This window comes from Natator depressus, chromosome 11 (assembly GCF_965152275.1).
Source record: "Natator depressus isolate rNatDep1 chromosome 11, rNatDep2.hap1, whole genome shotgun sequence".
Classification (NCBI taxonomy): domain Eukaryota; kingdom Metazoa; phylum Chordata; order Testudines; family Cheloniidae; genus Natator; species Natator depressus.
Genome location: NC_134244.1, coordinates 18,933,538 through 18,949,701, shown reverse-complemented (window position 1 = coordinate 18,949,701; position 16,164 = coordinate 18,933,538). Strand labels below are relative to the sequence as shown.

Genomic DNA, 16,164 nt, shown 5'->3' with positions numbered 1-16,164 from the left:
ACTCATCTAGATATTTGCCTAGTTTTACAACAGTCTACAGCAGAAATGAAGTCAGTACAAACTAAAATTTCATACAGCCAATGACTTGTTTATACTGCTCTATATACTATACACTGAAATGTAAGTACAGTATTTATATTCCAGTTGATTTATTTTATAATTATATGGTAAAATGAGAAAGTAAGCAATTATTCAGTAATTGTGTGCTGTGACACTTTTGTATTTTTGTGCCTGATTTTGTAACCAAGTAGTTTTTAAGTGAGATGTAACTTGGGGGTACGCAAGACAAATCAGAATCCAGAAAGAGGTATGAAAGGTTGAGAGCCACTGGTGTAGAGTAAGGGAGTAGGTTGTCATACAGAGGTCCTGTTATCTGTAGAACAGCTTTATATAGACATAAAGACTAAAGATTGTGAATCCTGTGTAAATCAGTGTTTTGCTTTGTATTCTAGTTCAGATGCTCTCACATCTTGTAACTTAACTGAATTAACTGCTGATGTAATGTGCATAAATATTGTTGGGTTTAATAGAAGTAGTTACAGTTTTGGTCAGTGTTTGTGTAGCTGATTCAGGTAAGCAGTGTGCATACTAAGGAATTTTACCAAAAAGTTCCCACCTGATCAGGGGGACCTCTGCCATAGACAAGTTTTAAGCTGCTTTCAGTAGTAATACCACATTTGTTAATTAAACATACTGATACCTGTTTAACTTAAACTATAGCTATTTCTATTGAACAGTGATCTCTGCATGCTGGAACTGCCCATTGGGACTTTTAGCAACACTCTTAAAATAGAGCCTCTTTGAGATTGTTCTAATTGGCACTGTGTGTCACACAACCCCAGATCAGAGAAATAACATGGGACTTGTCTACACTTGAAATGCTGTCACACTTCAGTGTAGACACTACATGCGTCAACATGAGGGGTTCTCTGATTGGCATAGGTAATCCACCTTTACGAGAGGGAGTAGCTAGGTGGATGGAAGAATTTTTCAGTCAACCTACCATTTAACTTGGGGGGTAGGTTGGCTTAACTACATTGCTCAAGGATGTGGATTTCTCACAACCTAACTTTTAGTGTAGACCAGGCCTTAAAGTCATCTTTGATCCATTCCCTCCTCAACTGTGCTGAGTACAACTCAGCCGCAGCTCAGGACCTGAGTTTTTACTTGCATGCTAGATTTGAAGTCTGGCATAAATGAATAAGAACATGATTTGTAGTTACAAAAGTAAATTGATTTTAAAGTAAGTTATGAACATTTGTAAATGAAAGGCTGAGCACATGCAGGAGAAAACTCCATTAAGCTTGATGGATGTGGTGCCTCTGTATGCACACCCGGTTAATTGCACAGCTGTTGGGTTAGAGCAAAGCTGCTAAAGCAGAAGGAGACTGTAGGATTGACAGACTTAATGGCTTTAAAGTAATGGGTAGTGGAGCTTTTAAAGTGGCTCCAAACTAAGAAGCTTTACAGCACTTTTGTAACTAACCATTTGTTCACAGCAAGGAACCTGCAAACTCTTTTATCAGACTGCAGAGTTTGTAAGTTGTGCTAGGTAAATAGCTAAAAAGCAACATTAGAGCTAAAAAACCAACCAATTAAATGTTAAATTGGTTGTATTTCACATATATTCTATAAATATTTTCCTTTTAACCTGTATTTAGACATTATTGTTAATACAAAGCATGAAATGTAGAGGATGTACAATGTGGTCAGTAAACCTCACTCTTGGAGTTTCCAAACTCTTAAATATTGATGTTTGCTGCCTTAGTGGTACATCCAATGCTAGGTATTTTTCATTCAAATTCTATACTGTGGTGTTACTTATGTATGTACTAAGTGAGAATCAACTGGTATCATAGGTTACAAAAATAATTTATTATACATATAGAAATTCATGTGTGTGCATATACATTTAATTTCAATAAAGAATAATTGGAATTATTGTACATTTGCTAAGGCTTTGTCTACACTAGCACTTTTGTCGTCAAAACTTTTGTCGGTTGGGTGTGAAAAAAACGTACACGTGACCGACATAAGTTTCACAGACAAAAGCACTGGCATGGACAGTGCTATGTTGGGTTACGATTAGAGTTCTTTGTCACCTTGACATATTAGTCCCAACTAAATATATACAAAATGATGGGATTTAAATTAGCTGTTGCCACTCATGAAAGATCTTGGAGTCATTGCGGATAGTTCTCTAAAAACATTTGGTAAATGTGCAGTGGCAGTCAAAAAAGCTATAGAATGTTAGGAACCATTAGGAAGGGGATAAATCAGAAGACAGAAAATATCAGAATGCTACTATATTAAATCCATGGTATGCTCACACCTTGAATACTGGTTGCTCCATCTTAAAAAAAAAAAAAAAAAAAAAAAAAAAGAATTAAAGGTACGGAGAGGGGCAACAAAAATTATTAAGCCTATGGAATAGCTTTCATATGAGGGGAGGTTAAAAGACTGGGACTTTTCAGCTTGGGAAAGAGTCTGCTAAGGGGGTGGTTATGCTAGAGGTCTATAAAATCACAAATGATATTGAGAAAATGAATAAGGAAGTGTTATTTACTCCTTCACATAACACAAGAACCAGGGGTCGGTCACCCAATGAGGTTATTAGGCAGCAGGCTTAAAACAAAAGGAAAGTACTACTTCACTCAATGCAGAGTCAACATGTGGAACTCATCACCAGGGGATGTTGTGAGGGCCAGAACTATAATGGGGTTCAAAAAAGAACTAGATAAGTTCCTGGAGGATAGGTCCATCAATGGCTGTTAGCCAAGATGGCCGGGGATGCAACCCCATGCTCTGGGTGTCCCTAGTTTCAGACTGCCAGAAGCTGGGAGTGGACAAAAGGTGATTGCTCATTCAATGATTGCCTGTTCTGTTCATTCCATTTGAAGAACCTGGCCTTGGCCTCTGTCGGAAGACAGGATCCTGGGCTAGATGGACCATTGGTCTGACCCAGTGTATGGCTGTTCTTGTGTATCATTATTAATTAAGTCATATAATTAACTAAGATGTTAAAACTGACCCATTTTTGCCTTTAGCTAGTTGTAATTCTTTTGATGCTAACCTTAAGCTTGGAGAATTATAATGCTGGAACTTGCCAGTGTTACTTTGCAGTCATTAGTTTTTCATAGAATTTATCGCTTTTACGTAAAACCACAATGGACCAACCTGAGTGTGAAGTAAGTTGCATGTGGAGTACAGAACACAACCTTTCTCTGCAACAGTATCTTCCAATTCCATGCTAATCAAAAGGGCAGACTGCACTATTTAAATAGGAGTGCCCTCATTAAATAAACAATACAAGGGAATGATGATTTTTTAAACAAATATGGGTGCATATGAAGATTAACTTTTAATTCCTATGGGATTCATGTGTTGGTTTAATTGAAAGAGGAAAGACCTGAGAGCCAGGACTTGTGGGTTCTATTCCCAGCTCTTCTGTTGAGCTAAGTGACTTTCACCTGTCAGTTTCTGCATCTGAATAATGGGGCAACTGCTTACCTACTTAACAAGCGTTTGTGAGGCTTACCTTAAATAATGTTTGTAAAGTGTTTGAAAACCAGATCTTCACTACAAAGTTTTGCTGGCATAGCTGTGTTGTTCAGTAGTGTGAAAAAAACCACATCCCTAACTCACATAGCTTTGCCTGCAGCCCCCTCCCACACACGTAGGTGCAGCTTATACAGGCAAAAACAGTTCTTTTGTAGGTATAGCCTATGTCATTCATGGAGATGGTTTAACTATACTACAAAAAGAACTCGTCTTACTGGTGTACACTATAGTCACAAGGAGTTTTTGCCAATATAGTTGTATAGCCTTTGTATTGTAGACTAGCCTTTAGATCCTTGAAGGAAGTTGTGATTAGTACAAAATAACATTAGTTGTAATAGTTGCACTGTTTATACTTTCATAGGACAGAAACATGAAAAAACCACCCTTCCCAATCCGTCACCTTCTATCAGCTAGCTAGCAATGGTACACAGAGTGAAAATTTATCTCAGCTTTACATTGCATCAGAGGTAAATTGTATAAAATGTCCATATAACTAGATGGGTGAAATTATTATTGTAAAATCTACTATATGAGATAATTATTTAGATAAGTTAATTGTCATGTTCACCAGTGTCTCTTTCATTATTGTTCTTCACCTCAGAGCTTTGATTGCTGATAACACACATGCTTTAGGTCATATTGTTGAGAAATGTTCAAAATGTTACAAAGCTATACAATATATCTTTTATTGACTTTCAGTGAAAGGAGTTAGGTTGCAGTTTGTGTTGTTTTGCTAATGAATCACAAGCATGTTCCCTCTTTCAGTAACAAGTCATGCAGTTTAAACAAGTTCAGTCAGTTTTGTTTTTCCTTACCAGCTAATGGACTTTCCTTCAGTTTGTTATTCTGTTGGTTAGAGTTAATCTTCAGACTATTGCATCAGCTGCTATGTGTGGCAGATACACCAGTGCAAACTGGATATCTGCTAATGATGGCAAAATATTAAGATCTTCGATCTAAATAGGGACTCCCCCTTCCCTCCCTCCCTCCTATTAGAGGCTGTGTGCACCCCTCTTCTGCCATACCAGGATCCCCCAATCTCTCCCATAACCAGGAGTCCTGTGTGCCCCATTCTTTCCTGTTCCCCTCTTCCTTCCCCTTCTCCTTCTAGATTTGTTGCTTTAAAAAGTATTCTGGAGTGATAAATTCAAATGGAAGTAATAATTTTACATTATTTAGTTATCCTCCATTTTAAATTTTAGTTTGACAGCTGTTAAAAAGTCAAATTTGAAAATCATACTTGTATGAAAAAATTATACCTACTCTTGTTACAAGTAATCCCTAATATTGCAAAAAATGAAAGAAATAAAAAAATATTTATTGGTCCTTTCTCTATATTAACTTTGTGCATTTGACACCACTTTGTGGGTGGTCCATTTCACTGTTCTCCTAATGGTCAGGTGAACTTCCTGTTTCATGCACTAGCATGAGACCCTTGTACTTTTGTTCTGAGGGTAGATCCCAGGCTCTGCAAGTGTGTTACCAGTAACACAGCAGTACAGCTGCTGCTGTATGTGATTTTGGGTCCAGAGTGACTCCTTTTCTCTGGGCCTCTCAACAAATCTGAGGTGCAGCATTAGGAGTGGGGGAATTGGAACTAGTCTCCCTTTCATTTCTCTGGTTCTATGTGTGTCAGGGAGCACTGGGAGTCTGATGTTGAGGCTGTGGGAGCCCTTTCACTGGCTTGAGGAGCACCATGAGCATGGGATCCAACTTCTTCACTCTGCAGGCCACAGAACAGAAAACACCTGGTGGCAGCAGGGACAAACAAACCATTGGGGGGGAAAGAGAGACCGAGAGAGCGAAAGGATGCCCTCCCCCAAAATAGGACCAAAAGAGCCAAGGGTCAACCAGCCTCTTCCCCCTTTTCCTCCATAGAGCTAGAAGTGGAGCAGAGCCAAGAGGTGCAAGATCCTGGAGGGAGTCCTCTGTTCAACTCACCAGATGCCTCCATAGAAGTAGGGTCAGGAGAAGTGTGGGACCTGGATAGCAGTTGTATCTCCTGTCTCAGGAGCCAGGAAGCCAAGAGAGAGTCTCCACTTCTAGAGAGCTGAAAGGCAGTGGGGATTCCCCATCTCTGGTGTGGCTCTCTCTGCAGCAGTGCTTGAGCTCAGAAGAACAGTGGCAATCCCCTTCCCAGCTTCATCCATAGGGAGTTGGAAAGTAGCATGTTGGAATGCTGAATGAAAGTTAACAGGGAAGATGCCTCAGCAGTAGGTTGTGGAAAGAGTGGAGGCGTGAGGCTGGACGTGTTTGAGTTTCAGACCGGCTCTTGCTCCCCTGCTTGAAACAGTCATATCAACAAAAACGTAAAGAATGATCTGTGTAAAACGTTATAAAAAAGGAATTTTAAAAATGTCTGGGGATGCGGTTAGAAAATTGAGGAGTTTTTAATTAGTCTGTTTAAAAGAAATCTTTGACTGTTTCTTTAATCTTGAACTTAATTCTATACAACATTAAAATAGATAGTGCTTTGATGGAAACTTACTGAATGTCTGCGTCACCTGGACTCTCTCAGACCAAGAAATGACTGATTCATTTAGATAAGAAAGGATCTTAATGGTAATCTTTAATTTACACAGAAGATGGTTCAACGGACAGCCAAGAATTCAGACATTAATCACACTCTCTAATTTGTCATTCATGTCACCTGAAACACAACTGTTAGCTGTTTGATTTTTCAACTATATTAAGTTTGAGTTTAAAATATTCAGATTCTGTGTAATTCCAGTCTTGACTGGAATCCACATTATATGTATTGAAGCCTTCAATTGAAACCATGAATACTCATTTATATAATGTGAATGTTTATGGTAACATAAAAGCTAGGCCTTTTTGTTCATTAAAATAAACTTGCTTGTGTCTGATGTCATTGAGATGCCCACATATACCTGGCTCTAGTAACAAGTGTGTTTTGTGCTTTGTAAAACGATATTTCAAAAAGGGAGGAGTAGAAATACAAGGACCAGGGATTTTTTAGTTCTCTTTAATGACTTCTCCATATCCACATTCTCTGCTTGTGTTGCCGAAGCAAACTTGTGACTTCATCTCAGTTTCCTCCATTTAAATGACTCCAACACAGAAGTACTTTTCTTGGGCAAGAGGAGATGCCTAATATAACTCCATATCCCTCCCATATCTCTACTCAGACCATCCATTTGCTTCCATTATATATCTCTAAATTTGCTCATTTCTCCCTCCCTTCTGCCATCTGGGCAAATTTACAGGTCTGTCATTTCATCTACAGCCTTTTCTGTGGGTAGACCTTCTGAATCCTCATTTGTGTCTTCATCTCTTTCCTTTCAGTTTGACTGTGTTGTAGCATTCTCCTCAAATCACAGCTCGTAAAACTCTAGCATGTCCAGAATGTTACTGCCTCCCTTCTCCCATGTAGAAAGAAAAATTACTCTCTCAGCCTGTAAAAACACCATTGACTTCCCATTCATTTAAGTATCCCATTTAAAATTGCTCTCCTGGTCTATGTAATCTCCATAGATTTTCTTCAGCATATCTCACCCTGCTCCTCATTCTTTATTTCCTCCCTGCTCCTTCTGTTCATCTAGCATTGACTTCTGTTCTTCTACATACTCTTGCCACCCCAGTGGAAAAGCCTTTTCTCTTTTGTTGCTCCTGTTCTTTACAACAGTCTTTCTGAATCTGTCATCTCTTCATGGATGGTTCATCTCATGTAAAATCTCATCTGAATAGGTAATTTCTTTGTGTATTCTTAATTTCTCTTCTCCTCAGCAGCTGGGCTTCAGTTTTAGAAAAAAGTTATAAAAAAAAAAATGTATAGGGTGGAATGTTTAAAAAAGCTCAGCATTGGTCTTGCTTTGCTTTTTACATCCATTGCTGCCACAAATAGCTGAAGAACTGGATGGACGAGACAAAACCTACAGTAGTCTATATAAAGTGACTAAGAAATGGCCATGAGTACTGCTACCAAGTGCTGTGGATTTATTTTCTATATGGCTTAATGCTGCTTTTTGGTTGGTGGTGGTGTTGTTTCTTTTTAAAGACACATGAAAAAGAAAACAAGGCATTTTGCTGTCTCCTGTTCTATACCACTGACTTTAAAATACTGACAACCAGCAGAGAACATTAAGAAATATTTTGTTTGTTTATTGTGTGGAGTAGTTTGGCAGGTATAAGGGGAGGGCATGTGTTTTTCAAGGTTGAGTTGTTTTAATTGGTAATTGTCAGGTTCTTTTAGATGGCAGAGAACCTGTTTTCCACATTACCCATTGTATATTATTTGGTGTGTAGAGTGGAATTAGTTATCCTTTTGGATATGGTTTATTAAATATTGTAAGTATACTTGTCCATAGTATGATGACACTAGAAAATAAAGATGAAGAATCTGAACTTCAGAGAACTAACTAGGAAATATCTGTATATTTTCCTAGTTCTGAATCCCCTCTTTTGGTAGACTTCTTAGAAGCCACTTAGGTAATATAAAATTTAGCTACATCTCTTCTGAAGCAAATGGAACCATCATCTTGTATTGATCCAGAAACTTCTGGTTAGATTTAAGTTATATTGCTGATGAGAACCAGCACTGAACAGAATAAAAACAGAACTGTTGGCCTACACCCCAGGAAAAAAGTGAACTGGCAATTTGAGATGATTCTTCCAATTAAATGGCAGATAAATTACTATAGCCCAATTGGATCTAAACTACCTTCCTTTCTGAGACAAGTTTATTTAATCTAGGACAGGCATTGGAAGGAAAGGAAGAGTATATTTTTTTCTTGGCGCGGGCATTACAGTAGTAAAAAAAGACAAATACAAACAATTTAAGCAAAGGTGTGTGTCTTTGGATTTAAATGAGCATTTAGCACAGCTTACCTGTACCTGAAAATAGGCCAGTTATAGCACAAGAATATATGTTATCTATCATCTATAACAGAGGGAAGGTGATCACAGAAGCAACGAAAGGCAGACCAAGAAATCTAGAGATGAAGAATGCACTTATCGGCTTGGCAAACTAGCTTCTTTTGAGTACCCCAATTTTTTACTCTGAAGGCTAGTATCTGCCTCCCTATCTGTGTATAAATTTAATTTTTTTACCAAAAGTACACACACACAACCATAATATTAACATGGATTTGTATCTTAAGTTGTAGCTTAAATGAGCTTCCTGTTGGAGCTCACCAGCAAAACACAAACAAACCTGCAGGTGATTGATTTAGTTCTCACCTTAGTGTTCCTGTAATTTGAGGGACCACTATTTTAGACTCCACAGCCTGCAAAAAGTGCACCCTCCCTTGAAATCTGTTCCTAAAAGATGTTTGACTCTGTACTCTGTTACTACCTCATTCAGTTGCAAATACACAGAGCAACCTTTTTCTTTTTTGTGTTGAAAGAAAGAAAGAAAAAGAAATTCCCAGACAGAAGTAGTAATAATCAAATCTGAAATGTTGAAGAAATTTCTTTAATTATTACCACTTTTCTACCCAATCCTTCACCCCAATGTTCATTTATTGCAGCTGTGACATTTTTTTTAGCAAAGACCTCTCGCTAGCTCAATACTTGTATATAAATAAACAATGACTTTACCTAAAATGCTCTAGTCTGTTATATTGTTCCTGCATTACGTGCAAAACATAGTCTTCTCGGTGGGTGATATCCAAATTAGTACTTAAGTGTGTTGAAATTATTAAACTGGCTATCTCTATTGACAGCATCAACAAAGAGAGCATTGTGGATGTTGAAGGCGTTGTGAGGAAAGTACATCAGAAAATTGGAGGCTGTACTCAGCAAGATGTTGAGCTGCACGTTCAAAGGGTAACGTGTTTTTAAGCAAATAGTGCACCTGGGTAATTATTTCTGACACCCTTTTTTATACAGATTTATGTTTTCAGTAAAAGTTCATAAGATTTGTAGACTGGTCTTACAGTAAACCTCATTAAAACACAAACTTAAATGTTTAATACAGTAAACATGAAGCACTTTTGTGGGTTTTGGATTTGGTTTTGTACTCACGCACACATGCAATTTTAGGAATTTGTGGTTTCCATCTACTCTTTTAAAAAATAAATAAATAAATAAATAAATTCCTCATTCGGAACCGTATTTTGAAGTTAATAGCTGGAACGCTTTGGCTAGGATTGGCTTTTAATTCCAGTTCTGATTCTTGTCAATAGCAAATTCTGTCCATACAGATCTGCCTCTTTCTTTGTACTCAGAAGCCAAGAATTTTTTTAGATGTTTGTTTTAGTACAGAAAGATGCATATGTCTTCACTATGATGCAGAGGAGCTATGCATAATATGTGTCCCCTCTAAAGTTCTGTGAAATACATTTAAGAGAGTACATAAATTCCCCATAGTTTGTATATTGGGGCTGGGGAAGTGCAGTTTGATACAATTAGTATTTAACATTTATATGGCGTCTTTCACCAAAAGGACGCTTAAACACTTCACAAACTATACCCGTACAAACTACTGATATGTAGTCATCTTGGGGGTGGAGTTCAGTAGCCAGCCAATGTATAACACATTACACAGGTGTAGAGGGGAGGTATATTTTAGCCAAGGATATTGAGGAAAGCCCCTAGACTTACTCAAAGTTCCATGAAATTTGTTTTAATAATCATGCAAATCAGGCAGGCTGTAGATTTTTATGAAAGTGTCCACACATGCCTCACCGTACATTTAGAGAGTAAGCTAAGGGACTGTCTTTTAATCTGTGTTTGTGCAGCTTCTAGCCCAACGGGCTCTTAATCAGGGCTTCTAGATACTACCATATTGTCAATATAATAATACTTTAATACCACATGGACTTCTGTTTATCTTCCTCAGAAGGGAAAAGGACTGATGTGATCTCTTAGGTTCCAAAAGCCCAGTTATGAATCATTAGGCTGGCACCTTCAGGCTGTGTCTCCTTGATGTGCTTATTCCAAAAAAGATATAAAATGCATTGTTTCTTGATTTTGTGGAGGAAAGAAATGATACTAAGTGTTCCCAGTACAGCCATGAGAATAAAGCCAAATAAACATCTCCCTCTTTTGACTTTTTGAGTAAAATCGCATGCTTCCAGTTAACGATTTATGCAAACACTGTTTCATGGTTATGCCAGAAATACCTTTTTGTAAATCACCCTTTTGTTCTGAGCTGGGTTTTATGCTATTTCTGTTACTGTCTCACTTTCAGATCTATGTGATCAGTTTGGCTGAGCCTCGACTGCCTTTGCAGCTGGATGATGCTGTTCGAGCTGAGGTGGAAGGAGAGGAGGTGAAAACTTTTTGTCCTTAACACACCTGTGAATTTTCATTGTATTTGTAGTTGAGTAAAAACTTGAAAGCACTTCTTTATGCAGTGATTTTTGCTTTTTGACTTTTATTTAACTTCCTTTACATCCAGATTGTGTGTGTTCCCTGAAACCTTCTCATCTATGTGATACTTGCTGTGGTACAGTGGATAGTCAGAGCTACATAATTTGCAGATACTGTTCTGTTGTACCAATTAGTGTTACAGGACTTCATTCTGAAACAAGTACTTGTGCATGTTTCAGGTTTTTGGCAGTCCTCAAGGCTAGTTTATGCGTTGTATCCATTGTGAAAGGCCACATTTTAAACGCTTATGATCACATTGGAGGAACAAAGAACTGGTCATAGATTGCAAGGCCAGAAGGGAACATTGTGATAATCTAATCTCACCTCCTGTATCACAACGGTCATGGAAGTTCCCCCAAAATAATGGCTTTTGAACTAGAGCATATAATTTAAAAAAATTCAATCTTGATTTAAAAAATTGCCAGAGATGGAGAATCCACCACAATCCTTTTTTGAATTGTTCTACTAAGCCCCTCAAAATAGTATTAGAAGTCCTTCCACTGAATTTGCAAATGTTTTATAACCAAAGTGTGTTTCACTCTATGGAATAAGAAATCGAGTACTTGTGGCACCTTAAAGTGCATCCGATGAAGTGAGCTGTAGCTCACGAAAGCTTATGCTCAAATATATTTGTTAGTCTCTAAGGTGCCACAAGTATTCTTTTCTTTTTGCGGATACAGACTAATACGGCTGCTACTCTGAACTCTATGGAATGTATTTCTTTGTGTGTATATGTTTTCATTACATATGTTTTGTACAACTGTTTAGGAGGGAAGAGCTACTGTAAACCAAGATACACGGCTGGACAACAGAGTAATTGATCTGAGGGTAAGGAACTGGTTATGTTACATGGTTAACTGCAGCAATTTAGAGCTTAAATATCCATGAGAACCCCAGGATTTGAGTTAATGGTTTTGAGCTCATGTTAACTGATCATTATAAATAACATTGGGGAAAAAAATATTGCACTAGTAATAATTGTGCTAAACATATGCACTTGAATTGAACTCCTACCAAGATTTCAGTATTTCATGATATAAAGGTACATAGATTTTAAACAGTGTCCATGTCCTCTTAGATGTCTGATTGACGTAGAATTCCAAGGATTCAGGTAAAAAAGTGCTCTATGGATACAGGAGAGAGATACTAGATGACACAATAAGGACTCAAAAGCTTTTTGGGATGTAAGTCAGAGATGTATTTGGCTCAGTGAGCTCATTTTAATTTGAGTTCTTGGTCAAGATTTGAATTCAAGCTCCCAGACATGAAAGGTTAGATCCATTGTGCAACTAATCCTCAATTGTATATGTCTGAAAAGCATGGGCAGCCATACTGGAAATAGAAAAAGCACAAACCTCTGAGAATTGTACTATATATTCATCAGTGCTCCTTCAGAAAAATTGTCATTCCTGTTTGTTACATCATTTAAGTGACCAGGATCCCATGTAAAATTTTCTAAGAAACCCTTAAGGTCAAACAGAACTCAAATGCAAAGTTTTGCTCTGAAGAGCCGATGGCTTTTGTTTACAAACAGTCCAAGAAAAAAATGATGGTAGTTATTTAGATTATACAGTCTTTGAGACAAACACCATGAAGGGGGGGAAACAATAACAGAAAATGTGGAAATGGCAGAGGTGCTTAATGACTTTTTTGTTTTGGTTTTCACCAGGAGGGTTGGCAGTGATTGGACGTGAAAATGAGGTTGGATCAGAAGAGGCTAAAATAGGGAAAGAACAAGTTAAAAATTACTTAGATGAATTAGATGTCTTCAGGTCACCAGGGCCTGATGAAATGCATCCTAGAATACTCAAGGAGTTGACATCTGAGCCATCAGCAATTATCTTTGAAAAATCATGGAAGATGGGAGAGATTTCCAGAAGACTGGAAAAGGGCAAATATAATGCCCATCGGTAAAAAGGGAAATAAGGACAACCCAGGGAATTACAAACCAGTCAGCTTAACTTCTGTACCCGGAAAGATAATGGAACAAATAATTAAGCAATCAATTTGCAAACATCTAGAAGATGATAAATTGATAAATAGGGCTGTCAAGGGATCAGAAATATTAATCGTGATTAATCACACTGTTAATAATAGAATACCATTTATTTAAATATTTTTGGATGTTTTCTACATTTTCAAATATATTGATTTCAGTTACAACACAATACAAAGTATACAGTGCTCACTTTATATTTATTTTGATTACCAGTGTTTGCACTGTAAAAAGACAAAAGAAATAGTATTTTTCAATTCACCTAATACAAGTACTGTAATGCAATCTCTTTATCATGAAAGTTGAACTTACAAATATAGAATTATGTACAAAAAAACTGCATTCAAAAATAAAACTGTAAAATTTTAGAGCTTGCAAGTCCACTCAGTCCTACTTCTTGTTCAGCCAATTGCTCAGACAAACTAGTTTGTTTACGTTTGCAGGAGATAATGCTGCCCATTTCTTGTTTACAATGTCACCTGAAAGTGAGAACAGGCATTCTCATGGCACTGTTGTAGCCGGCCATTTACTTGCTAGATGCGCTAAAGATTTTTATGTGCCAGATGTGCTAAAGGTTCATATGTCCTGTCATAAATATAAAGGGAAGGGTAAACACCTTTAAAATCCCTCCTGGTCAGAGGAAAAACCCTTTCACCTGTAAAGGGTTAAGAAGCTAGGATAACCTCGCTGGCACCTGACCAAAATGACCAATGAGGAGACAAGATACTTTCAAAAGCTGGGGGGGAGGGAGGAACAAAGCCTCTCTCTCTCTGTCTGTGTGATGCTTTTGCCGGGGACAGAACAGGAATGGAGTCTTAGAACTTAGTAAATAATCCAGCTAGATATGCGTTAGATTCTGATTTCTTTAAATGGCTGATAAAATAAGCTGTGCTGAATGGAATGTAGATTCCTGTTTTTGTGTCTTTTTGTAACTTAAGGTTTTGCCTGAAGGGATTCTCTATGTTTTTAATCTAATTACCCTGTAAGGTGTTTACCATCCTGATTTTACAGACGTGATTCTTTTTACTTTTTCTTTTATTAAAATTCTTCTTTTAAGAATCTGATTGCTTTTTCATTGTTCTTAAGATCCAAGGGTTTGGGTCTGTGTTCACCTATGCAAATTGGTGGGGATTTTTATCAAACCTTCCCCAGGAAAGGGGGTGTAAGGTTTGGGAGGATTTTGGGGGGAAAGAAGTTTCCAAATGGACTCTTTCCTAGTTATATACCTGTTAGATGTTTGGTGGTGGCAGCGATAAAGTCCAAGGGCAAAAGGTAAAATAGTTTGTACCTTGGGGAAGTTTTAACCTAAGCTGGTAAAAATAAGCTTAGGAGGATTTCATGCAGGTCCCCACATCTGTACCCTAGAGTTCAGAGTGGGGAAGGAACCTTGACATGTCCCTTCATGCTTCAGCCACCATTCCAGGGGACATGCGTCCATGCTGATGACGGGTTCTGCTCGATAACAGTCCAAAGCAGTGCAGACCGACGCATGTTCATTTTTTTTATTTGAGTCATATGCCACCAGCAGAAGGTTGCTTTTCTCTTTTGGTGGTTTAGGTTCTGTAGTTTCCGCATTGGAGTGTTGCTCTTTTAAGACTTCTGAAAGCATGCTCCACACCAGTCCCGATCACATTTTGGAAGGCACTTCAGATTCTTAAATCTTGGGTCGAGTGCGTTAGCTATCTTTAGAAATCTCACATTGGTACCTTCTTTGCGTTTTGTCAAATCTGCAGTAAAGTGTTCTTAAAATGAAAAACATGTGCTGCGTCATCATCCGAGACTGCTATAACATGAAATATATGACAGAATGCGGGTAAAACAGCAGGGGATGTACAATTCTCCCCCAAGGAGTTCAGTCACAAATTTAATTAGCACATTTTTTTTAACAAGCGTCATCAGCATGGAAGCATGTCCTCTGGAATGGTGGGTGAAGCATGAAGGGGCATACGAATGTTTAGCATATCTGGCACGTAAATACCTTGCAGTGCTGACTACAAAAGTGCCATGCAAATGCCTGTTCTCGCTTTGCGGTGACATTGTAAATAAGAGGAGGACAACATTATCTCCTGTAAATGTAAACAAACTTGTTTGTTTTAGCGATTGGCTGAACAAGAAGTAGGACTGAGTTGACTTGTAGGCTATGAAGTTTTACATTGTTTTGTTTTTGAGTGCAGTTATGTAACAAAAAAAATCTACATTTCTAAATAGCACTTTCAGGACAAAGAGATTGCACTACGATACTTGTATGAAGTGAATTGAAAAATACTATTTCTTCAGTTTATCATTTTTACTGTGCAAATATTTGTAATTAAAATATATACTTTGATTTCAGTTACAACACAGAATACAAGATATATGAAAATGTAGAATAGCATCCAAAATATTTAATAAATTTCAATTGGTATTCTCTTGTTTAACTGTGTGATTAAAACTGCGATTAACTGTAATTGGCAGCCCTAGTGATAAGTAACAGTCAGCATGAATTTGTCAAGAACAAATTGTGTCAAACCAACCTGATAGCTGTCTTTGACAGGGTAATAAGCCTTGTGGATAGAGGGGAAGCGTTGACGTGGTGTATCTTCACTTTAGTAAAACTTTTGATACTGTCTAGCATGACCTTCCGATAAACAACCTAGATGGAGCTACTATAAGGTGGGGTATAACTGGTTGGAAAACGGTTCCCAGAGAGTAGTTATGAGTGGCTCACAGTAATGCTGGAAGGGCATAATGAGTGGGGTCCCGTAGTCATCAGTTCTGGGTCTGGTTCTGTTCAATATATTTATCAGTGATTTAGATAATGGCATAGAGAGTACACTTATAAAGTTTGTGGATGATACCAAGCTTGGATGGATTGCAACTGCTTTGGAGTATTGGATTATAATTCAAAGTGATCTGGACAAATTGGAGAAATGGTCTAAAGTAAATATGATGAAATTCAATAAGGACAAATGCAAAGTACTCCACTTAGGAAGTAACAATGAGTTGCACACAAACAAAATGGGAAATGACTGCGTGGGAAGGAGTACTGCAGAAAGGGATCTGGGAGTCATAGTGTACCACAAGCTAAATACGAGTCAATAGTGTAACACTGTTGCAAAAAAAGGCAAACATTGTTCTGGGATGTATTAGCAGGAGCGTTGTAAGCAAGACACGAGAAGTACCTTATATACTCGTTCATAAACCTAATTTTTTTAGTAAAAAAGGGAAGCATCAGAGAAGGGGGTCGGCTTATGAACGGGTATAGAGCAGGAGAGGTGGGACACAGCCCCTCC

The 16,164-nt window shown here is 37.8% G+C and overlaps 1 protein-coding gene across 1 annotated transcript in view; it reads left to right on the top strand.

Moving 5' to 3' along the window:
• The window catches only part of DARS1 (aspartyl-tRNA synthetase 1), a 68,093-nt gene that overhangs the window by 27,550 nt on the left and 24,379 nt on the right, over positions 1-16,164 (top strand). The window contains exons 5-7 of the mRNA XM_074967284.1: positions 9,246-9,348; positions 10,715-10,795; positions 11,665-11,724. Coding sequence (XP_074823385.1) covers positions 9,246-9,348; positions 10,715-10,795; positions 11,665-11,724 — 244 coding nt within the window. The remainder of the gene's footprint in view (positions 1-9,245; positions 9,349-10,714; positions 10,796-11,664; positions 11,725-16,164) is intronic.